The sequence below is a fragment of the Pan troglodytes genome, chromosome 5 (genome assembly GCF_028858775.2).
Source record: "Pan troglodytes isolate AG18354 chromosome 5, NHGRI_mPanTro3-v2.0_pri, whole genome shotgun sequence".
NCBI lineage: Eukaryota > Metazoa > Chordata > Mammalia > Primates > Hominidae > Pan > Pan troglodytes.
Window position 1 is genome coordinate 171,749,241 of NC_072403.2, and position 23,956 is coordinate 171,773,196.

The 23,956-nt window shown below is 41.3% G+C and overlaps 1 protein-coding gene, 1 long non-coding RNA gene and 1 other non-coding gene across 9 annotated transcripts in view; 1 reads left to right on the plus strand and 2 right to left on the minus strand.

Moving 5' to 3' along the window:
* Positions 1 to 2,170: 2,170 nt before the first annotated feature.
* LOC112209675 (U4atac minor spliceosomal RNA) lies at positions 2,171 to 2,296 on the minus strand. Its single transcript, XR_002944498.1, has one exon. It is a non-coding gene; the product is annotated as a U4atac minor spliceosomal RNA (small nuclear RNA).
* Positions 2,297 to 7,647: 5,351 nt separating this feature from the next.
* Positions 7,648 to 9,212, minus strand: LOC129144346 (uncharacterized). Its single transcript, XR_008548723.2, has 2 exons — positions 8,936 to 9,212; positions 7,648 to 8,546 (listed from the first exon to the last, which is right to left on the minus strand). It is a non-coding gene; the product is annotated as an uncharacterized LOC129144346 (long non-coding RNA).
* Positions 8,364 to 23,956, plus strand: part of WTAP (WT1 associated protein) — a 29,740-nt gene continuing 14,147 nt past the window's right edge. Inside the window, exons 1-4 of one of the 7 annotated variants that reach the window (XM_063813631.1) lie at positions 8,364 to 8,592; positions 18,062 to 18,099; positions 20,749 to 20,804; positions 23,839 to 23,897. In XM_063813631.1, coding sequence (XP_063669701.1) covers positions 8,550 to 8,592; positions 18,062 to 18,099; positions 20,749 to 20,804; positions 23,839 to 23,897 — 196 coding nt within the window. In that variant the 5' untranslated portion in view covers positions 8,364 to 8,549. The other 6 variants (XM_016956566.4, XM_001150774.8, XM_063813635.1 and 3 more) reach the window with 6 other exon arrangements.

Genomic DNA, 23,956 nt, shown 5'->3' on the forward strand with positions numbered 1-23,956 from the left:
TCCCAGCCTCCTAAAGTGCTGGGATTACAGGTATGAGCCACCATGCCTGGTCATATATACCACATTTTCCTTATCCATTCATCTGTTGATGGACACTTAGGCTGAGTCTTTATCTTGGTTATTGTGAATGGTGCTGCAATATACATGGGAACGCAGATATCTCATCAACATATGAATTTCTGAAATAATATTTTAATAATAGTCTAGTAAAAATTATGATAACAATCTACTGAATTATTTTTTAAAAAAAACTTAGAATGTCAGAAGTCTTTGTGGTCTGCAGAGAAAATGAAGACTAAACATTATAGCTTTAATTATAATTTTAAAAATCTAAATGTTCACTAAATCTGAAAGATTAGATATATTGGGTTATGTTGCATTGCTGCTCACAGTAAAATCTTGTAAGTCAGTATAAAATCCACTAGATTAGAAAAAGAAAAGTAGGCTAGGAAGTTTGGTTTGGCTTCCCTATCTGTAAAACCACAACTGTCTATGCTTGACACAAACTAAGGTAAATAAATAATGTGTCTTAGGCTAATTGCTAACTGTGAATAGGAGATAACCTGGCATAGAAGAGTAGAAAGAGCATTCCAGGCAGAAAGAATGGACTCAGCAGAGGTACTAACTGGTGAAACAGCATGACATGGTCATAGTCACACCAGATGTGAGCTCTTGAGAGCATCGTGGATTAACATTAACATTTTTAACCAACAACTCTGATAATCTCTCCAGGATCCCTGGATTTCTGGGTGCCAATAACAAAAGCTAGACTTACTGTTTTTTTTTCCTCTGTACTTCTGCAATAGATTGAATGTTTGCGTCCACCCAAAATTCATGTTGAAATCTTAACCCCTAATGTGGAGGTAGGTGGTGAGGCCCTTGGAAGGGGATTAGGTCATGAAGGTAGGGCCTTCATGAATGAGATCAGTGCCCTTATAAAAGGGATCCCATAGAGCTCTCTTTTCCTGTTTTCACCACATAAGAGATAAGAGAAGTCGGCTGGCATGGTAACCCATGCCTATAATCCCAGCACTTTGGGAGGCCGAGGCAGGTGGATCACGAGGTCAGGAGTTCAAGACCAGCCTGGCCAACATGGTGAAACTCTGTCTTTATTATGTCTCTACTCATGTCTCTAGCCGAGTACAGTGGCATGTGCCTGTAATCCCAGCTACTCAGGATGCTGAGGTGGGAAAATCGCTTGAACCAAGGAGGCGGAGGTTGCAGTGAGCCGAGATCGGGAGAGGTGGCTTGTGCTTGTGGTCGCAGCTACTGGAGAGGCTGAGACAGGAGGATCACCTGGGCAAAGGAGGTGGAGTCTGCAGTGAGCCAAGATCATGCTACCTCACTCCAGCCTGGGCAACAGAGCAACACCCTTTCTCAAAAAAAAAAAAAAAAAAAAAGTTACAGGCTAAGTATTAGGCTGATGGCAAAGAAGTGGCCAATTCACTTAATCTAACTCAGTATTATGGTTTTTTCTTTTATTTTCTTTTTTTTTTTTTTTGAGACAGTCTTATTCTGTCCCCCAGGTTGGAGTGCAGTCACGCGACCTTGGCTCACTGCAACCTCCGCCTCCCGGGTTCAAGAGAGTCTCCTGCCTCAGCCTCCCAAGTAGTTGGATTACAAATGTGTGCCACCATACCCGGCTAATTTTTGTATTTTTTAGCAGAGACAGGGTTTCACCATGTTGGCTAGGCTGGTCTCGAACTCCCGACCTCAAGTGATCTGCCTGCCTCGGTCTCCCAAAGTCCTGGGATTACAGGCATGAGACACCATGCCCAGCCTTGCTTTTTTTTTTTTGGTGGGGGGGACAGAGTCTCACTCCGTCTCCTAGGCTGGAGTGCAGTGGCACGATCTCAGCTCATTGCAACCTCTGCCTCCCGGGTTCAAGCGAATCTCCTGTCTCATCCTCTGGAGTAGCTGGGATTACAGGCACCCGCCACCACGCCCGGCTAATTTTTTTGTGTATATATAAATATATATTTTTTTAGCAAAGACAGAGTTTCACCATGTTGGCCAGGCTGGTCACGAATCTTGACCTCAAATGATCCGCCCACCTCGGCCTCCTAGAGTGCTGGGATTACAGGCGTAAGCCACCGTGCCCAGCCTGTATGTACTTTTTAATACAGTAATAAGTAAATAACTATGTGTGTATGGTAAAGCTGTTTTTCATTTCTCCAAAAACTGCACCAAGGCAAAGCAAAGCTCTAGTTGATTTCGGTGTGTTGTGCAGGAGTTAGCAGTACTGCCCTCACTAGGTACCCATTGGACAGTAGTGCAACCCCAAGAAAAGGATGGTAGTAAGTTAACTTTCATCATGCGTTGATATTTCATTTGAAATGGTGACTTGAAGCTGGTTAGATACTGAAACTGAGACTATAGTATGCCTAACTCAGCTGCTCAATAACTATTTATTGCTTATAGTCTTACGACTTTTTTTTTAGAATAACTATCTTTGCTAGTACTATCAGATTTGCATGACAACCCTTTCTTTTGTATTCTCTGTAAACTGGAGGTTGTCCCACTATTACTGATACTAAATTTGATGGTTTGGTTCAAATGGTGACCACCAGATGGCTCCACTATACAGGTGTATTTTCTTTATCTTTTTTTTTTTTTTTTTTTTTTGAGACAGTGTCTTGTTGTGTCGCCCAGGCTGTACTGCAATGGCGCGATCTCGGCTCAGTGCAACCTCTGCTCCTGGGTTCAAGTGATTCTCCTGCCTCAGCCTCCCAAGGAGCTGGGACTACAGGCACATGCCACTGCACCCGACTAATTTTTTTTTGTATTTTTATTTTTATTTAATTTTTATTTATTTATATTTTTTAATTTTTTTTTTGAGACGGAGTCTCGCTCTGTCACCCAGGCTGGAGTGCAATGGTACAATCTCAGCTCGCTGCAAGCTCCGCCTCCTGGGTTCATGCCATTCTCCTGCCTCAGCCTCCCGAGTAGCTAGGACCACTGGTGACCACCACCACGCCTGGCTAATTTTTTGTATTTTTAGTAGAGATGGGGTTTCACCATGTTAGCCAGGATGGTCTCAATCTCCTGACCTCGTGATCTGCCCGCCTCGGCCTCCCAAAGTGCTGAGATTACAGGCATGAGCCACCGTGCCCAGCCGTTTTATTTATTTATTTTTGAGACGGAGTTTTGCTCTCATTGCCCAGGCTGGAGTGCAATGGTGCGATCTTGGCTCACCACAACCTCCACCTCCTGGGTTCAAGCAATTCTCCTGCCTCAGCCTCCTGAGTAGCTGGGATTACAGGCATGTGCCACCATGCCCAGCTAATTTTGTATTTTTAGTAGAGACGGGGTTTCTCCACGTTGGTCAGGCTGGTCTCGAACTCCCAACCTCAGGTGATCTGCCTGCCTTGGCCTCCCAAAGTGCTGGGATTACAGGATTACAGGCATGAGCCACTGCGGCTGACCTTTTTTTTTTTTTATTTTTAGTAGAGATGGGGTTTCACTATGTTGCCAGGTTGGTCTTGAACTCCTGACCTCGTGATCTGCTAGCCTCGGCCTCCCAAAGTGCTGGGATTACAGGCGTAAGCCACCACACCCAGCCTGTAATTTCTTTTACAATTAGGTAAGTAGCCTGTAGAGTGATACTTTGATGGCATTTCCCAGCAATCTTTCATCTAAAGGTTTTGAAGTCCATTGATAGTCCTTGTCTGAGTCAATTATTTCATTAAGGTTTGCATCATGGTTATTGTCTAATTCTATATTTTATTTTATACTTATTAGCTGGCATCCTATAGTAAAGAAGAGTTTTCCCTCATTAACTGGGTATAAACCACATTCTTTATTAAAAAAAAAAAAAGAAAAAAAAAACAGGGTAGGTTGGGAGCAGTGGCCCATGCCAGTACTCCCAGAGCTTTGGGAGGTTGAGGTGGGAGCATCACTTGAGCCCAGGAGTTCAAGACCAGCCTGGGCAACATAGCAAGACCGCATCTCTAAAAAAACAAAAAAGCAAGCAAAAACACTTAGCCAGGTATGGTGGCGGGCACCTGTAGTCCCAGCTTCTGACGAGGCACGAGGATCACTTGAGCCCAGGAGGTCAAGACTGCAGCGAGCCATGTTCGTGCCACTGCACTCCAGCCTGGATGACAGAGCAAGACTCTGTCTTAAAAACAAAAACAAATTAAACAAAAAACCAACAGGGTAAATGCTATCTCCCTTTAATAACTAATTTTCAGAGTATCAAATTGGTGTAATAGACACTACCAATGATGGAAAAATAGTTTCCCTCTTCTCATTCTCTCTTCTCTGTACTAGAGAGTAGACTTTTATTTATTCAGTATTTGCAATCAATTGTATTCATTTTCTTTTTGACGCTAAAATTGCCCTAAATTTGCCCCCTGGGAGATCCTTCAAGCTGGCTCCCATGTCTCTAAAATTTATTTTTGAGAGACTGAAAATACAAATGGTAAATGGCCAGAATATACATAAAAACAGAATTCTGACCCATTACCTACAACAACTAGCCCAGTAAACCAACCACTTATTTACCATAAGTGTACTCTCAGCCTGAAAGCCAAACCTGCTATCAACTAGACTTGTAGGAAGTCAGACTGCTATCTCTGGTAGCAATCCAGGAAGCTAAATAATAACTTCTATGACAATCAGCTCAAAATGGCCAGGACTTGATTAAAACTTGACAGCTTCCCTAATTTTTGTCCTCACTTCTAGCTTATGCCCATCCAGAGAAAGCCAAATATGCTCCTTTAACCAAGACCATAGGATGCCAACTTGTAGTTAGCTTCCAGCTTCCCCATGCCAACAGCTTCCAATCAGGCATATCTGTGAAACCTTTCCTTTTGTCCACTGTAAAGCTTTCCCACTCCTCTGCATGCCTTTGAACCTCTGCTAAAACATAAGGGATGATGGCTGACTCCCTTGCTACAGCAAGTTCTCAATCGACTTTGCTTTTCTCATTTGGTTTGCAATAAAATGCATTCTTTACAGTGACACAATTTGATGAATTTTGACAAACGTATACATTCCCACTAACCATGACACAGAATATTTCCATCACCCCCAAAAGTTCTCCCATTTTCCTTTCCAGTCAATTCCTTCTCTCTTCCCCTCCTAACCAACCACTGATCTGCTATCTACCACTATGGATTAGTGTTGTTTGTTCTCCTAACTACAGTTGGCATAGCCTCATTGGTCTAAGCACTTCCTCTGCATTCAGGCACAACGAAATACCTGGCTCATCTTGTACCTTTCCCGTCCCAGAGCTGGAATCAGCCAGTTCTCCAAAGGAGCTCTGGATCTTTTTAGTGGGAAATGGAATTTAGAAACCAAGATCTTGGTGTTAGATGTGCTCACTGTTACTGTAGGGTGACCATGCCTGTACATCCTGGTTCAGCCAGGACTGTTCCAGTTTTAATCTGAAAGTCCAGCATCCAGAGAAAACCCCTCTGTTTGTGGCAAACTAGAACAACTGGTCACCCTAGTGCTTCTAGGCCCTTTCAGTCCACAGAACTAGGACTTTTTTTTGCAGTTTAAACTTTTTTTTCTTTTTGATAGGGTCTATTGCCCAAGCTGTAGTGCACTGGTGAGATCACAGCTCACTGTAACTTTAAACTCCTGGGCTCATTTGGGCCTCTCGCCTCAGCCTCCCAAGTAGCTAGGACTATAGGCACAGGCCACCACCCCTGGCTATTTTATTATTTTGTATTTTGTAGAGACAAGATCTCACTGTGTTGCCCAGGCTGGTCTTGAACTCCTAAGCCACTTTGGCTTCCCAAAGCACTGGGATTACAGGTGTGTGCCACTGCACCCAGCCCTCCAGTTTAAACTCAATACTACAGACTTTTTTTTTCTGAACTTCTTAAAATTCTTTATATTAGTTTCCACCCCCACCCCCGGATGAATGAACTTCTTAAAAATTGTTTTAAATTTTTTAAAAAATGGAGACAGGGTCTTGCTATGTTGCCCAGGCTGGTCTCAAACTCCTGGACTCTAGTGATCCTCCCGCTTTGGCCTATCAAAGTGCTGGGATTACAGGCATCAGCCACACGGCCCTTTTCTGAACTTCTTTGATCTTGCGTTTGTATCTCATTCTCTCATACACTGCACATCTTTGTATATAGTAACATTAAAATACTTATGTTATCCTACCATATACAGTACAGAGTTTTAAAACCACAGTAACAATGTTACCATTAATCATAAATCAGTGAAGCTGAAAGCTCCTGTGCACTTTTTTCATCCTTAGAATACACAGTTGACCCTTGAACAACACTGGTTTGGACTGCCAGGGTCCACCTATATGTGGATTTTTTTCACCCCAACACAGATGAAAAATACGGTGGGGCGAGGGACGGTGGCTCACACCTATAATCCCACCATTTTGGGAGGCTAGGTGGGAGGATCACTTGAGCCCAGGAGTTCAAGACCAGCCTAGGCAACACAGCTCTCTATAGAAAATAGAAAAAAATTAGCTAGATGTGCTGGCACATGCCTGTGGTCCCAGCTACTCGGGAGGCTGAGATGGGAGGATTGCTTGAGCCCAGGAAGTCAAGGCTGTAGTGAGCCATGATCGTACCACTGCACTCCAGCCTGGACGACAGAGTTAGACCCTGTTCTCAAAAAAGAAAAAAAAAAAGAAAAGCAAGAGAAGGGAAGGAAGGGAGGGGGGAAGAGAGGGAGGGAGGGAAGAAGGGAGGGAAGAAGAGAGGGAGAGAAAGAAAAAAAGAAAAGAAAAAGAAAGGGAAGGAAGAAAACAAAACAGAAGTACAGTGGGATGCAAAACACACCTATACAAAGAACCAACTTTCCCTATGCTCAGCTCCAGGACTTTAGTATGCAGATTTCTGTATATGCTCGCAGAAGGTCCTAAATCCAATCTCCTGCATATAAGGAAAGACTACACTATCACAACACAGATACACTACTAGAGTACTGTGTTCAAAAGCTTGGAGGGGCCAGTGGTGGTGGTTCATTCCTGTAATCCCAGCACTTTGGGAGGCCAACCTGCGGGCGGATCACCTGAGGTCAGGAGTTCAAGACCAGCCTGGCCAACATGGTCAAACCCCATCTCTATTAAAAATACAAAAATCAGCAGGGGATGGTGGCGCATGCCTGTAATCCCAGCTATTCAGGAGGCTGAGCTGGGAGAATCGCTTGAACCCAGGAGACAGAGGTTGCAGTGAGCTGAGATTGCACCACTGCACTCCAGCCTGGGCAACACAGCAAGACTGTCTCAAAAAAAAAAAAAAAAAAAAAAAAACCCAAAGAATAATTATTTTTTCTGTGTATCTTAGTTATATTAGTTAACAGTTAAGTTCATTTGTTTCAATTTGCTTTCAACCTTAGGATTTACTTTGTTTCCTTTTTTATTTACTTTTTTGGCTATGTAAAACTAAAAGTTCAAAGACAGAGAAATCTTGTCTCCACCCCCCACTCTTTATAGGCAACTAAAAATGTTAAGTTTCCAGGATATCCTTCCAATTCCTCCCCGAAAATAAGCATATATACATAAATATTCATATTAAATATAAATATATATTTTTATGTATTTAAGTAAATACATAAAAGCATATATGCTTATTTTTGCTTTTGAATACAGTGAATACTTACTACACTTAAATATTTAAGTGAATACTTAATACAACCTGAGACTCATTCCAAAGCAACACATGATTATTTTCTGAATCTTTTTAATGGTTGCATTGTGTTCTACTGTATGGATGCACCATTCCCAATCAGTTCCCTATTAACGGATATTTGGGTTATCCCTAACTTTTGCTATGACAAATAGCACTGCAATAACCTTGTATACCTATTGTTTCCATGTGTGGAGCTGCACCTTCAGAATAAGGTTAGGGTTAGAAGTATAACTGCAAGGTATAAGAATAAACACAAGTAATTTTGTACTCCGCGGAACTTGAACCATTTTTCCACTCCCACCAGGAAAGGTAATTTCAACGTGTATTTCCATTGTAAGTGAGGTGGAGCGACTTTCTATGTTTAAAGACCATTACGGTATTTTTTCCGAGAATCATCTGTTCATGTCCTTCCCCATTTTCTCCTTTGGCTTTTGCACTTTTTGTTTTCAGTTTTTGAGAGTTCTTGTGATACAAGTTGCAAAGATTTTCTCCAGACTGATCTGATTCACTGGAAATATACTACGACCATCTGGAATGTACTTTAATCTTATCCTAATAAATCACCTTACTACAAGACACTCCTTTGGGGATGAACAGGTTTGATAAAGCCGGCTAAGGACAGACCAATCAAAAGAATTATGTGCTCTTCTAGTAAGTGTTTAGAGACTGTTTCACGTTCTCCAGGTAACACCGCCATCACTCGGCGGTCCAGATGGCAGTCTTGCTTCAGGGAGTCTACTCCACTTGCAGGACCTCTTTGATTGAGTTCACTAAACCTCACAGGGCCGCCTTCCCCGTGTTCCAGTTAGCAAGGGGCCCTCAGCGCCGCGGACACAGCGCAACCTCCGACGCCAGAGAACAATAGCTCCTCGATGCGACTCCAGAGATGTCAAGGAGGAACGAACCCAGCGGCCAGGAGACTGCACCTCACGACTGATGAGAGAGAAGGCATCGGTTTCTAAGTTCTCAAAACTTACAGGTGAGCTTCTGCTAAGAGTAAACGCCCGCGGCTCGCCGCCCACGGCCTCTCTCTTGAGGTGGCACCTGGTCCTCCGACACGCGGAAGCATCACGGATGAGCGTCACGAAGGCAGAGCGGCCAATCACGCGCCGCCTTCGCCCAGATCCCTCCGCACGAGGCAGCCCCGCAGCCGCAGGTGGCCCCGGCGAGTACTTCCACCTTCCCTTCCCGTGATGCCCCGGGGCTGACCTCCGACCTCGCTGGCCCGCCCCTCCCCTCGGCCGCTTCCCTTACTGAGCTTGCTGAGCTCCGGGGCCCGCGGAGCTCGCGCTAGGCTCCTGGGAAAGGACGGGGAGTGTTACCGGGGAGCAGCTGCTCCATTGTGCCTCGAGGCCCCGATCGGGCTAGGCCGACGGCCTCCCTCCCTTCACCTTTCCTCTCCTGGCGGGGTTCGGCGGCGGGCGAGTGACTGCGGCCACGCCTGAAAGGCGACTCTCCTGTGAGTGGGCCAGAACGCGAACATGGCGGAGCGGGGAGGCTGGCGGGAGGCGGGAGGCGGGAGGCGGGAGGCGGGAGGCGGGAGGCGGGAGGCGGGAGGCGGGAGGCGGGAGGCAGTGGCGCTGGCCTGCGGCGCGTTCGGACCGGCTGTGGGGCGGGGCAGGGCGGAGCGGAGCCGTGCGGCGGGGCGGGGCCAGGCGGCGGGGCCTGGTTTCCTCCCTCAGCGCCATTTTGTGGCAGCGAGACCCACAAATAAAGGGGAGCGCAGGGGTTGCGGCGGGACTAGGAGCGCGGCGGGGCCGGCGGCAGAGCTGTCCGGCTGCGCGGTGGCCCGGGGGGCCCGGGCGGCAGGGCAAGCAGCGCGGCCTCGGCCTATGCGACCGGTGGCGCCGGCGCGGCTTCCGCCTGGAGAGGTAGGTGCGGGCCGGCTGGCGGGAGCGGACGCGGGGGACCTCCGGGGCCTGAGGGCTGATGCGCAGCCGTCCCCGGCGGGTAAGGGGCGGGCAGGGCCCGAAAGGCCACACGGGCCTGGTGCGGCACCGGTCTCTCGTGAGCCGCCCTACCTTCCCGCCTGCGGGGAACACTTCCGCCGCTTCGAGGCCATTTTATCTCCGTCCTCCGTCCCCAAGGCCTGGGGTGAGAGGGGTGCTCTGGCGGCCGGAGAGACCGGCCACTCACGGAGGCCGGAGGATGCCCTCCCCGGGCTGAGCGGCGGCGCTCGTTTTTTCCTCGCCTCGGTGTCGCCCCCTTCACCTCCCTTGGGCCTCTCCCGAGGACCTGGCGGCACTAACGAGTTCAGCAAGGAAAAAAAGAAACATTCGTTCCCTACATTTCATGTCACGCAGTAGGATGTTACTACGTTCTCTTGTAGACTTCCATTTTTAAATGAGTATGAGCATTCTGAGGAAAGAAACTGAATTATTGCAGATTTTTGTGAAATCCAAGTCTTACCTTGGATCCCTGTGAGACAGTTACTAGATTTTTTTTTCACCGTTTTTCATAAGTCTGTGTACACGTAATGGAAAAGCCCGAGTTCTTGTTTTGATAAGAAAGTCACTTGGTTGTTTGATCCCAAAGGATTAGCTTAACATTATCAAGGACTAGCATAACTGTGATTATGTAAAAAAAAACAAAAACAAAAACAAAAACAAAACCAAAAAACATTTAGTCTGGTAGAGAAATACTTCTATGAGTATGTTACAATTGGAAGTTGTATTTGTGCCTATTTTATCTAGTTTTAGTTAATTCCATTGCTTCGGAAGATAAGTGGACGTCATAGATCCATCACAAGTTCTCGTTTTTTGGATTTTAAAATTTTGACCATTAAGTTTTCTACGATAGATAAACATGTTGTGGACATTTAAAACCGTAATTTAAAACTATGAGCGAAAAATCTTTTCAAGGTGGATACATTTTAATTCATTCAAGTAGCATCTGATTAGCCAAGTCGGGGAAAGATTGCAGTCCGCAAGCTGGCTTGTGATAAGGTTGAGGTTACATTTTAAGGGTTTGGGTAGGTGTGTTTCTTACAGTGCTTTTATATGTTAAGGTATCTTAAGCAGACACATGGTTTAAAAGTTCAGTATTTTTAGTACTTTTTTATTGGCAGAATTTGGACAAGCTACCAGAATTGCTAACTCCTAAAGGATAAAAGTAATAATAATAGTGTGTCCCAGGCACTGCTTATTTTTACATGGCTCTTTTATGTCTAGCTTTTCGAATTCAACGTTGAGTCATGTTTGCTGAAAATATTTTTGTGTATTGTTTGTCAGAAATAAGCTGGTAGAGATGAAACGCAATGTGTAAAAAGCCCTGTGATGTGGAGATGAGCATTGTCACAATTTGTACAGTACATTAAAGCGTTCAAGGTCTCTTATGGTCTTGTATGTAGTATTGAATCCCCTTGAATATATTGTTTAGCAGTTTTGATCATTATGTATTTGCTTCTTGCTCCTCAAAATTGTATGTTAGTTAGTAGGTCCTTCAGCAAAAGAAGACTGAAGATAGTATTTTGGTTTTATTCTTGTTTTTAATTTTTTTAGTTGTCTCCAAATTTTCTGCCTCTAAATATTTTGTTTCTTGTAGTTACTAAGCTTAACACAGAAAAACTTTTCAGTATCTCCACAATAGTATACTTCATTGTGTATTGTGTATAACAAGATGTTCCATCTGACTAAAATATATTGCTGTAAATATTTTCTGCCTTTGAAGATGTAGTTAATAGAATTTAATATTTTCTAAGTGCACATTGAAGTTGCCTTTTATGTTCATATTATGTTCATATTTTATTTGAAAAATCTGTATAGCATTTTTATTGTGCTGAAAGCATTAATATTTGCAGCACTTTGTGAGACAGGCAAAATTATCTTTTTGCTGACTTGGAAACTGCAAGAGTTAAAAGACTTGCTTGGAATCACACATGGCAGATAGAGGATAAGGAAAAGATGGCCTTTCAGTTCCTCATCAGTACCTTGCTACTACAGTGTCTGAAGATTGGTGTCTTACATTCAGCTATGATTTGTTTCACCAAGGTACCGTGTCTTCTTACTGAAGTTGTTTTGGCTGGCGCTTGCCTCCGTTCAGAGGGAACTGGGAACCTAACTTTATGATGCTAAGAGCCAGGAAGGTACTGGGATCTGGGATGCTAGGCACCTAACCAGTCTAGACTGAACTCCATACTAAGCTGTTTTTCTGTGTTAAGGCATCAAGAGTAGATGGTGGTCCTGATTTTCTGAGATATATTATCTCTGAATTATCTACATAAATAACTGAAACCTTTATGTAATTTTAAAACTAGTCAATCATGTTACCACCCTTTTGAGGGGCACCAAATTTGAGACCCTTACCCCCAATTTATTAATTAATAGCTGTTTTAATCACCTAATAGCTGATCACCTAATGACTAACAGTCATTTTCATCCTGGAAAATGGGAACTAACTTTGACTTTGAAAAGTGCTGTTATTAAATGTGTGATTCATAAGAACTGAGCATATTTTCTTTATTATTTTCCTTCAGGATTCAACTTTGACTCCTAATGATGTTATGGTCATTCTATTTTTCTGATACTAGAATAGATTGTTCTGAGAACCTAGAATATTCATTGCCTTTATGAATCTAGAATTGACTTTAAATGGTTATTGTGTTTGTCATTTGCGCTAAAAAAAAAATTGCCCTGGGGAATACCAAACTTCTCGGTACATTCGTGTGGTGTGAAAGTCAAAATTGCCAATTAGGTTCTATTTTGACCAAATAGTTGAATGTTGTAGACAGTTGTAAATTTTGAACCTGTTCTAATTTGCCTTTTGCCAGATGGCGCATTTAACTTTGTGGCATATCATCGACTTTCAAGGAAAGATTTACTTTTCATCAGATAAAAGTTGAGGAAGGATTTTCTTTCCAAATACTGAGGCTCTGAATTTCCCAAGTTGGATACCCCAGACAGCTAGAGTGATCTTAAAAGTGACTCTGAGAGTTGACTTAGGAAGTGTAGACATTTATCCAAAATCTGTATTTACTCCTGACTTACATTACAAATACAGAATTTTATTTTTAAAGAAAATTTCAATAAAAAGCACCATTTAATTAAAATCTACTCACCATCAAACTTTTTAAAAAGAACATAAGCCAATGTCAGGAGTTGGAGACCAGCCTGGCCAACATAGTGAAACGCTGTCTCTACTAGAAAAAAAAAAAGAAATACAAAAATTAGCTGGGCATGGTGGTGCGTGCCTGTAGTTCCAGCTCCTTGGGAGGCTGAGGCAGTAGAATCGCTTGAACCCGGGAGGCAGAGGTTGCAGTGAGCCGAGATCATGCCCGTGCACTCCAGCCTGGGCAACAGCCTGGGCACTCCATCTCAAAAAAAAGAAAAAAGGAAAAGAAATTTCAATAATTGCAGGCTGGGCATGGTGGCTCACAACTGTAATCCCAGCACTTTTGGAGGCCCAAGCAGGAGGATTCCTGAGCCCAGGAGTTCAAGACCAGCCTGGGCAACATAGCAAGACCTCATCTCTACTAACAAGAAAAAAAAAAACAAATTAGCTGGGCGTGGTGGTTCATGCCTGTGATCCCAGCTACAAAGGAGGCTGAGGCAAGAGGATCAGTTGAGCCCAAGAGATGGAGGCTGCAGTGAGCTGTGATCGAGTCACTGCACTCCAGCCTGGGCGACAGAGTGAGACTCTGTCTCAAAAAAAGAGAGGAAAAAAAAGAAAATTTAAGTAACTTCTGTTTAGAATCCTAAATATTGGAGATGCCAAAGAATTCTGCAGTAAGTGTTAGAAACAGTCGGGAGGACAGTATGATTATTATCCTCAACCTGTGGGTTATCTCTTCAGGGTTTTCAAGAAACACTGAGTCTGTGTTTTTGATGGGGAGAAGAAACTATTAATTAAATGCCCATTTTGTGCCAGTTACCATGCTAAAGATTAATGTCTGTCTTCAGAAATAGCACAGTATTTGGGCCCTGGTTGTGGTAATTCTTTTTGAGATGGGGAAACTGAGGTGCAGAGATTTTGCTACTTTTGTATTTGCAAAGTTGACAACCTGTTTCAGAATACCAAGGTTATCAGAACTTTCTTCATGTGTTTCTCAGTCCTTTTAATGCCCTTTAAAAACAGATTATCATCTCATTTTTTGCTAAGCTTACAGTTAATTTTATTTTAGTGGAATAAGAATATGGATACCTGTCTTTAAGAAGAGAGTAAGCAAGTAAACCTAGGGAAAGTATCAGATTGTAGAACCACATACCGATGATCCTTGCCAAAATCCTGGCATAGGAATTTGAACCCTGGTGTATGAAAAGTCTGCCCTTTGCATACTCAGGTTTCGCATCCCGTGAATGCTGTATTTTTGATCCGAGTACTGTATTTTTTAATCTGAGTTTGATTGAAAAAAATCCACATATAAATGGACCCATGCAGCTAAAACCTGGGTTGTTCAAGGACCAACTATAATAACTTTTATAAGCTGGAATTTATATTGAATAGCATCCATGATACTTTAGTATTACAACTAAAGTTGTACATACTGAGTAGGTAGGATGCCTTAGTAACTAGATAAAAGGTATACCACCTAGCCATAGTGATAAATATAGCTGTTTTCAAACTGTCATTCACAGATCTCTACCACAGTACCTGTTACATGAAGTTCCTGGTTGGTTCTCAAAATTTTATGTTCGTATATACATAGATACAGATACTGATATACCGGTTAAATATGTACAGCTCAAATAGCTAAAATTGTCTTTAAGATTTTTTAAATTAAAAATGTTTTTGGCCGGGCGCAGTAGCTTACACCTGTAATCCCAACACTTTGGGAGGCCAAAGCAGGCGGATTACCTGAGGTGAGGAGTTCGAGACCAGCCTGGTCAACATGGTGAAACTAAAAATACAAAAATTAGCCGGGCATGGTGGCAGGCACCTGTAATCTCAGCTACTCTGGAGGCTGAGGCAGGAGAATCGCTTGAATCCAGGCGGTGGAGGTTGCAGTGAGCCGAGATCACGCCATTGCACTCCAGCCTGGGCAACAGAGACCGGGCGCAGGGGGAGGGGGAGTGTCTCTGTCTGCTTCTTTCTCTCTCTCTCTTTCTGTATATATATATATTGTGTGTGTGTGTGTGTGTGTGTGTGTGTGTGTGTAAAATTGATATTTAGCTCCAGACAAATGGGAAATTACAAGGAAATGCCAGATTTGATATCTGGGTTCTAAGACTTTGCAGCCTAATGCATGTGTCATGCTAAAATAGAAGTAGTTAGACATGTGGAGTTAAATATGGTGATGGTTTCTCAGATGATTAAAATGACTGCCACCAGGTTGAGGTAGTTACAAAGCAGCTTTCTGTAATGGCAGCAGAGATAATAAACTGGGCAACAAGGGAGGAACCAATTTAAAGAAAAAAAGAATAATATACATTTTATATCACAGTAATATGGTTTATGTCTTCATAGGACAGAGTGACTTGCTCAGTGAAACAGACTGTATACAATTAGCTCAGAAACAAATACTGAGGTTTTTATCTGTTTGCTGTATCCCTTGAGAAAGATTAAAGAGGGAAGGCCAGGGTGCAGTGGCTCACGCCTGTAATGCCAGCACTTTGGGAGGCCAAGGCAGTTGGATTGCTTGAGCCCAGGAGTTCGAGACCAGCCTGGGCAGCATGGTGAAACCCTGTCTCTACCAAAAAAAATTACAAAAATTAACTGGGTGTGGTGGCACATGCCTGTAGTCACAGGTACTCCGGAGGCTGAGGTGGGAGGATCACTTGAGCCTGGGAGGTCAAGATTGCAGTGAGCCATCATCGCACCACTGCACTGTGGTCTAGGTGACAGAGCGAGACTGTCTCAAAAAAAAAAAAAAAAAAAAAAAGCCCAGCACGCTGGCTCATGCCTGTAGTCCCCGCACTTGGGAGGCTGAGGTGGGCAGATCACCTGAGGTCGGGATTTCCAGACCACCCTGACCAACATGCAGAAACCCCGTCTCTACTAAAAATACAAGGAAGTTAGCCGGGCGTGGTGGCGCATGCCTGTAATCCCAGCTACTTGGGAGGCTGAGACAGGAGAATTGCTTGAACCCAGGAGGCGGAGGTTGCGGTGAGCCGAGATCGCGCCATTGCACTCCACCCCGGGCAACAAGAGCGAAACTCCATCTCCAAAAAAAAAGAAGATTAAACAGAGAAAGAAGCAAGCCAGTAATCTAAGATCAATTTATGATTTTTCCTCTAAATTCTGCTTTCTTCAACACAATTTACTTAATCTGAAAACCAGGGTTTAATAACAGTATGATTAGAATGTTTCATTTATAAAGTGGAGTTGAGATTGTACGTAGTATAAAACATGCTGTTGGAAGATTATCTCCTTTTGAGGAATCTCAAAATCAAGTGGGAGAAATCAAGTAGTCTTGGTGTGTGTGTGTTTTCTTTGTTTGTTTTAATGAGAGACAGGGTCTTACCACATTGCCCGGGCTCGGTTCAAACTCCTAGGCTCAAGCAGCTCTCCTGCCTCAGCCTCCCAAAATGCTGGGATTACAAGTGTGAGCCACCACACCAGCCTCAAGTAGCTTTCGAGATGACGCCACAGCACTCCAGCCTGGCAACAGAGTGAGACTCCATCTCAAAAAAAAAAAAAAAAAATTCAGTTTAACATACCAAGCTTTTGGTCAAATTTCTAGTAGTTTAGAATTTATAATAAGTATGGGTAATTAAAATAAACCATAAACACTTTAAAGTAAGGGAAGATTCATGAGTATACTATTAGAAATAATAACTAGGGCTGGGCGTGATCCTTCCACAGGTAGTTCTAGCTACTTGGGAGGCTGAGATGAGAGTATGACTTGAGCCCAAGAGTTCAAGACTAGCCTGGGCACTATGGTGGGTCCCCATCTCTTAAGAAAGAAAGAATAGGAAAAACTAAATTAGTATAAGAACTAATTACTTAATTTGTATAAGTTATGAATATGCCAAATGCAATTTAGATGCTTTTTCAAAAGAGCACTGGTACTCAGAACCCTGATTCAATTTTTTAATCCTCATAGAATTTTTATATAAAGATTTTATGTTTGTCAGGTTAGCTCTTCATGTCGTATACTTTTTTTTTCCAACCTTGTATTTTAATGTGGTGTTCATGTTTATTACACATTTTTTCTTTGTCTTTTTTTTTTTTTAGTGTGTGGATTTGTAGTTTAATGAATAATAGCTGCTATTAGCATTCGTTCTAAAAAACAGCATAATAAAGTGTTCCCTACTTGAATTCATTAACCTATCTTTGAAACAGGGTTAAGTGAATTTTGTATAATAAGCTAATTTTGAGATACAAAATATTTGGCATAAAATTAAATACTGTAGGAATATTTTTATTAAGGTGTGACATACATGTGTATGTGAGTTTTTGTTGTTTGTTTGTTTGAGATGGAGTCTCTGTTGCCCAGGCTGGAATGCAGTGGCGCACCATCTCGGCTCACTGCAACCTCCGCCTCCCAGGTTCAGGCGATTCCTGCCTCAGTCTCCCTAGTAGCTGAGATTACAGGCGTGTGCCACTACGCCGGGCTAATTTTTTTAATTTTTTGGTAGAGACCGAGTTTCACCATGTTGGCCAGACTTGTCTTGAACTTCTGACCTCAAGTGATCCACCCACCAGCCTCCCAAAATGCTGGGATTACAGTCGTGAGCCATCACGCCCAACCAGTGTAACATATATTTTAAAATATGTAATAGGATGGGCGTGGTGGTTCATGCCTGTAATCCCAGCACTTTGGGAGGCCAAGGCGGACGGGTTGCAATGTCAGGAGTTCGAGACCAGCCTGACCAACACGGTGAAACCCCGTCTCTACTAAAAATACAAAAATTAGCCAGATGTGGTGGCACGCACCTGTAGTCCCATCTATTTAGGGGGCTGAGGCAGGAGAATTGCTTGAACCCTGGAGGCGGAGGTTGCAGTGAGCTGAGATCGCGCCACTGCACTCCATCCTGGGCGACAGAGTGAGACTGTGTCTCAAAAAAAATAAAAATAAAATATATAATATGTCTAAAAAACTATTGGGCAGTAGTAAATTATGGCTGTGGTAGGTACTACCTTACTTTAACAACATAATGCTATAAAAGGAAAGACTTAAACTGGTATTACCCTTTTATAGCTCCTTAGCAATATGCATAGGATACTACTTGAGGTCATTATATTTCTCTTCACCCTTTATGGCGACATCAAATGATTTGAATGGCTGATCAGCTTTTTTACGAGGGAATTTTTAAAAACTACCCAATAACTATAATAATGGAAGATGTTAACAAAGGAAGATCTGGGTACAGAGTATATAGGAACTCTGTAATATCTTTGCCACTTTTTTGTAAATCTAAAACTATTTTAAAATTGTTTATTTAAATTCTAATTATTCAACAGTAATTTAGTTCACTAATAAATTGATTTGAAAGAGTCAGTATTTTTTATTCCTACTTTCACTGGAAGAAAATCAATTGAACTTGTTTTCCGCAACTTTTTTTTTTTAGGATTCAAGATGACCAACGAAGAACCTCTTCCTAAGAAGGTATGGGTTTTGGTTTTGGGTTTCTTTGTTTTGTTTTGGGTTTTTTGGGGGTTTTTTTAAGCACTTTTAAAAAAAATAGACTTGAAGGGATTATCGTTGTTTGCTTATTTTTCATTTATTTGCCTTTATAACAATAATAGCATTGGAGTTGTACAGTGTGCCAGATATTGTATCTTATATCCAGTATATTTTTTAGAATATTTTCAGATTTTGGAAAACTTTAGTTATAATAATATTCCCATGGTCTACTCTTAATGTTCATTATGTAAATATTTCCAGGTACATATATACAAATAATGTCAAAAATGGACATTATGAGTATATTATTATTCTTTTCCTAGTGTAAATCCCTTTGATTGTAATTAAAAACTACTTTATTAAAAAAATGATTATAGCTAATTTTCAAATTCTTTTTCTCTGAAGTTTTGTTGTCTAGTCTCAAATCTCCCCCTGTTGTGCATTCCTACCTTGAGTTTAATTACTCTTACATACACACACACACACACAGTGGCTGTTATAAAAGAGGTAACATCGTCTCTAGGAGGAATTTGTGATTCAATTGGGAAAGCTTACTAAACTTAATATTTAAGTGAATAATTTAGATATTACAGAAGTTTCCTATTGTGGAGTCAGATTACTCATAAAATGAATAAAGGATTGTATTATGCTTTCATAATCTGAGAATTACTGTGTACTCCCTCTGGTACCCTTTGATTTTCCTCCCTTGGAACAGGGTCTTGCTCTCTTGCCCAGGTTGGAGTGCAGTGGTGCAATCTTGGCTTACTGCAGTCTCCGCCTCCTGGGCTCAAGCGATCATCCCACCTCGGCCTCCTGAGTATCTGGGGGCTACAAGTACGTGCCACCACGCCCAGCTAATTTTTGTATTTCTTGTAGAGATGGGGTTTTACCATGTTGCCCAGGCTGGTCTCGAACTCCTGGGCTCAAGAGATAGCCACCTGCCTCTGCCTTCCAAAGTGCTGGGATAATAGGCATGAGCTGCCTCTGGCAGCCTTTCAATATATTACATTATAATAGTTCCCTCATTCCATTTTATGATAATACTATTTTACTGGTTAGTATTATAATTTGAAACATTTTTAAGGAAAAAAATTTAAGTGTCTTGTAAGGGAATACTAATAAAGCCTTTATTTTATTTTTATTTTTTATTTTCTGAGACAGAGTCTCACTCTGTCGCCCATGCTGGAGTGCAGTGGTACAATCTTGGCTCATTGTGGCCTCATACCCCAGCTTATGCGATCCTCCCACCTCTGCCCCCCAAAGTAGCTCAGACTACAGGTGTGCCACTACGCCTGGCTAATTTTTGTATTTTTTGGTAGAGATGGAGTTTTGCCATGTTACCCAGGCTGATCTTGAACTCCCGAGTTCAAGATATACTCCCGCCTCAGTCTCCCGAAGTGCAGGAGGCATGAGCCACAATGCCCAGCCAAAGCCTTAATTTTATACTGAGGTAGGAGAGGTATCTCACCTTTACAGCCTTTATTTGGTGTAGTGAATATACTGTTTCTCAATTTTTGAAGCATGTTAGCTTATGCCCTTCTTTCAGCTTTTTGTTTTGAAATAATTATAGATTCATAGGAAGTTGCAAATAAATGTACAGAGAGGTTCTGTGCAACTTTCACTGAGCCTGCTTCATTGTTAACATCTTGCGTGACTAGCAGACATCTCTAATAGCTATGAAAATCAGGGAATTGACATTGGTACAATCCACAGAGCTTATTCACATTTCACGTTATACTTGCACTGTTATTGGGGGAAGTGGGGAAGAGCTATATGCACTATTATCATGTCTAGCTTTGTGTAACCATCATTAATCAAGATACATATCTGAACTATCACCATAAAGCTTCATCGAGTTATTCTTTTATAGCCACATATACCCCGTCCCTCTCCATGCCTGACCCCTGGCAACCACTAATTTATCTCCATTTGTATAATTGTTACTTCAGAGTGTTATATAAATGTAATCATGTAGTATGCATCTTTTTGAGACTATTTTTTTTCTTCCACTTAGCACAGTTTCCTTAAGGCTTATACAAATTGTTTCATGTATCAGTAGTCCTGTTTCTTTTTATTGCTTAAAGTGTTCCATGGTGTGGCTGTATGATAGTTTAATCATTTGCCTGTTAAAGGACATTTGGATAGTTTTCAGTTTTTTAGCTTTTACAAGTAAAGCTGCTTGCATGTTTTCATTTCTTTGAGATACATGTTTAAGAGTGCAACTGCTGAGTTATATGGCACATTCATTTTTAGTTGTATTAATAAAAGGAACTGCTATACTTCTTCAGATACCATTTTTACATTCTCACCTGCAGTGTAGGAAACTTCAGTTTCTCTGAATCCTCACCAGCGTTTGGTGTTGCCACTAATTTTTATTTTAGCCATTCTAATCAGTGTGTGGTGATACCTGGGGTTTTAATGTGCATTTTCCTAATGATGATGCCCATTGTTAAGATACCAAATAGTTTACCTTAAAAAAAAAAAACTTTTGTAATAAAATACTTTTTTTAAAAATCATAATATGTACTGAGCCGTTTAAATCTCACACTTGGGAGATGTTTCATAGGTCTCATTATAGAACTTTGTGTCTTCAGGAAGATCACTAAATTCATATTGTAATTCTCTTTATAGGTTCGATTGAGTGAATCAGACTTCAAAGTTATGGCAAGAGATGAGTTAATTCTAAGGTAAAATGTTCTCTGTTCAAAAACAAAGTCTTTCTATAGAACATTATATTGTGACTCTACACTGTAATTGTCTTTGTGCCAGATACTGTTTTTAATGTTGTTCTATCCTCAAATAATTTAATGTACTTTTTGAGCATACTATGACCTATTTCTTATATTAACACCGAGGAAAACGTAACACTTTAAAGAACTACTAGGAAGCTATAAGTTTAACAAATATATGGCTTGTTTTGTGTAGTTTTTCCTTTCGTGTTTTAACATTTGAAAAAGAAATGTAATCCTAAAAGATGCACTTATATTTATGGAAGAAATACATAATTTACTAATGAAGTGAGGTTACTTTTTCTTATTAGTGTGACCTTCACCAGCTCATATAACTTCATACTCTTCATTTTCTCATCTGTAAGTTGAAGAGGTTGGGTTAAGTTATTGTTAAAGGTGACTTCCAGTTCTGAATTTCTGCGGTTATCTTGTAAATGTCTTACAAAAGCAGATTGTCAAGTACAACGTATAATCTTTTTAGATTGTGTAAGAAATCAGGAAGTAGGATGTTCTGTGTTTTATAATTTAAATATATTCTTTCTGTATTTTATTGCTATGGTTAGTAAGTTTCTTGATAACTTAGATAAAAATAAAATGAGTATTTTAACAGGCTGAAAGCGGAGGAGAGAAAAGATGTTTTGTGAGATAGGCTAACACAGATTTTGTTGTTTCCTAGAGTGTGACAATTTCCTACTTTCACCTTTGGACAGCTACTGTATTATGAACACACTTTTTACCTTTTTTTTTTTTTTTTTTTTTTTTGCCATAATCTCATACATAGGACAGTTTCCATTGCATACCTTTGTCTTTCTGCACATAAAATTTAAATTTTTGTTATTCTAAAACACTTCTGTCTTATGCTGAAGTATATATTTAAGAGACACTACTACTCAATGCTGGGTTTTTTGTTTGTTTGTTTTAATGTGCATATAAATTATAATAGAGGTGAGGTGCTGCTCAGGCTGGTCTTGAATGCCTGGCCTGAAGTAATTCTCTCACCTTGGCCTCCCAAAGTGCTGGGATTACAGGCATGGGCCACCATGCCTGGCCATGATTTTTTTTTTCCCTATCTCTGGCATTGTATACTTTTTTTAATGCCTTCTTACATAATTGCTCTGGTTAGTCTGTGCAGTCATTTTTTTTATTTAACTGTAGGAGGGGAAAAATCAGTAATCTTAATAAAGAATCATAGAAATGTTTTATTTTAAGATACCTTTAAGGTTTCTAAATCATATGCAGTGTATTTCCTTGAGGTCAGTTTAACATCTTTCCTTAGGGAATTCATGTAAGACTTTTAGGTGAGTTTTTTCTCTTTGATTCCCTTGGAGATTTTAAACCAGCTGCTACTTATTTAACTAGTCTGTGCCTTCTATCCTTGTGATATACATGTTCTTGCTTCAGTTTTTATATTTTTCTGTACTTCTAAAATAAATCGTTCTTTTATAGCCTCCACTGAAGATCTTTCTCTATACATCCCCAAATATTTGGTAAACTGTACGTGTCCTAGGTTGTAAGTGCCATAAAAATAAAGCATGGCCTTGGCTGAACATCAGTGTTTACATAGAAAGTGGATTAGTTTGGTATTAGGAAGGTTTTTCTTTTTCTTTTCTTTTCTTTTTTTTTTAAGACAGAGTCTCGCTCTGTCACCAGGCTGGAATGCAGTTGCGCGATCTCGGCTCACTGCAGCCGCCGCCTCCCGGTCAAGCGGTTCTCCTGCCTCAGCCTCCCAAGTAGCTGGGACTACGGGCATGCGCCACCATGCCCTGCTAATTTTTTTGTATTTTCAGTAGAGACGGGATTTCACTGTGTTGGCCAGGATGGTCTTGATTTCTTGACCTCATGATCTGCCCGCCTCGGCCTCCCAAAGTGCTGGGATTACAGGCACGAGCCTTTTTGTTCATTATGTTGTAATATTAATAACTCATGACAAGCCTGTTTTTAAGATTATAAAATGGTTTTCTAAAGCCAAATTTTAATTAATTGTACCTGAAGAGCAGCTTGAAAACATGGCTCTTAAGTATGCAGGATAGCAGACATTCAGGGCAGGGTGCTTTCCATTAGGAACTGCCTAATAAGACTAGGAAAAATCTTTATTGCTAAGAGGACCTAGCAGTGTATATATTCAGGGTAGAGAAGTATAATGAAGAACAACGGTCCCCTTGTATTCTGATAGCATATGGCATTTATGCAGGTTTCTGACAGTTAGATGTGATTGTTAAATTACAGTCTTGAAAAATGTTATATTCTCCCCCTGTGTTTACAGGCAGAAATTGATACTACCTTGAGAAGAGTCACATGGTATTTTCCCAAAAGAGCCAAGATAAAGAACCTTCAATTCTACATAATGAGGCACATTTCTAATATGCCTTTTGTTCTAAGTGGACAACATATGAAAGCAGCAGTAGGATTTTTTTTTCAGCTTCTATAATCCAGGATTATCCTGAACATCAGTGATATCAAAGTGAATCTGGGGTTTGATCTCACCCAGAGCATGCTTGGCATGTTCTCAGCAGAAAACACCTTCTCTATATATCTCCTTTTACCTGTTTCCTGTAAAATGGGAAGGAATAATGAGGGACTATTTTATTATCAGTTAAACTAGATTTAGGCCGGGTGTGGTGACTCAGGCCTGTAATTTCAGCAGTTTGGGAGGCCAGGGTGTGAGGATCATTTGAGCTCGGGAGTTCAAGACCAGCCTGGGCAACATAGTGAGACCCCATCTCTACAAAAAAATGAGCCATGTGCCTTTGGTCCCAGCTATACAGGAAGCTGAGGCAGGGACATCGCTTGAGCCCAGACCCTGTTTGCGCCACACTGCACTCCAGCCTGGGGGACAGAGCGAGACGCTGTCTAAAAAAAACTAGATTTAAAATGAAAAATCCAGAAGAATGATCAGTATTACTAAAATCTGTGAGTTTATAGATATCTTCTAGTTTATTTAATAAAAACTATTTTATCGTAACAACTAATGTATGGATTTTTTTTTTATTAGATGGAAACAATATGAAGCATATGTACAAGCTTTGGAGGGCAAGTACACAGATCTTAACTGTAAGTTTGAGTTTTAGCTTCCTAAAGACTGAATAATCTCCTTTTGATTGTTAAAATCA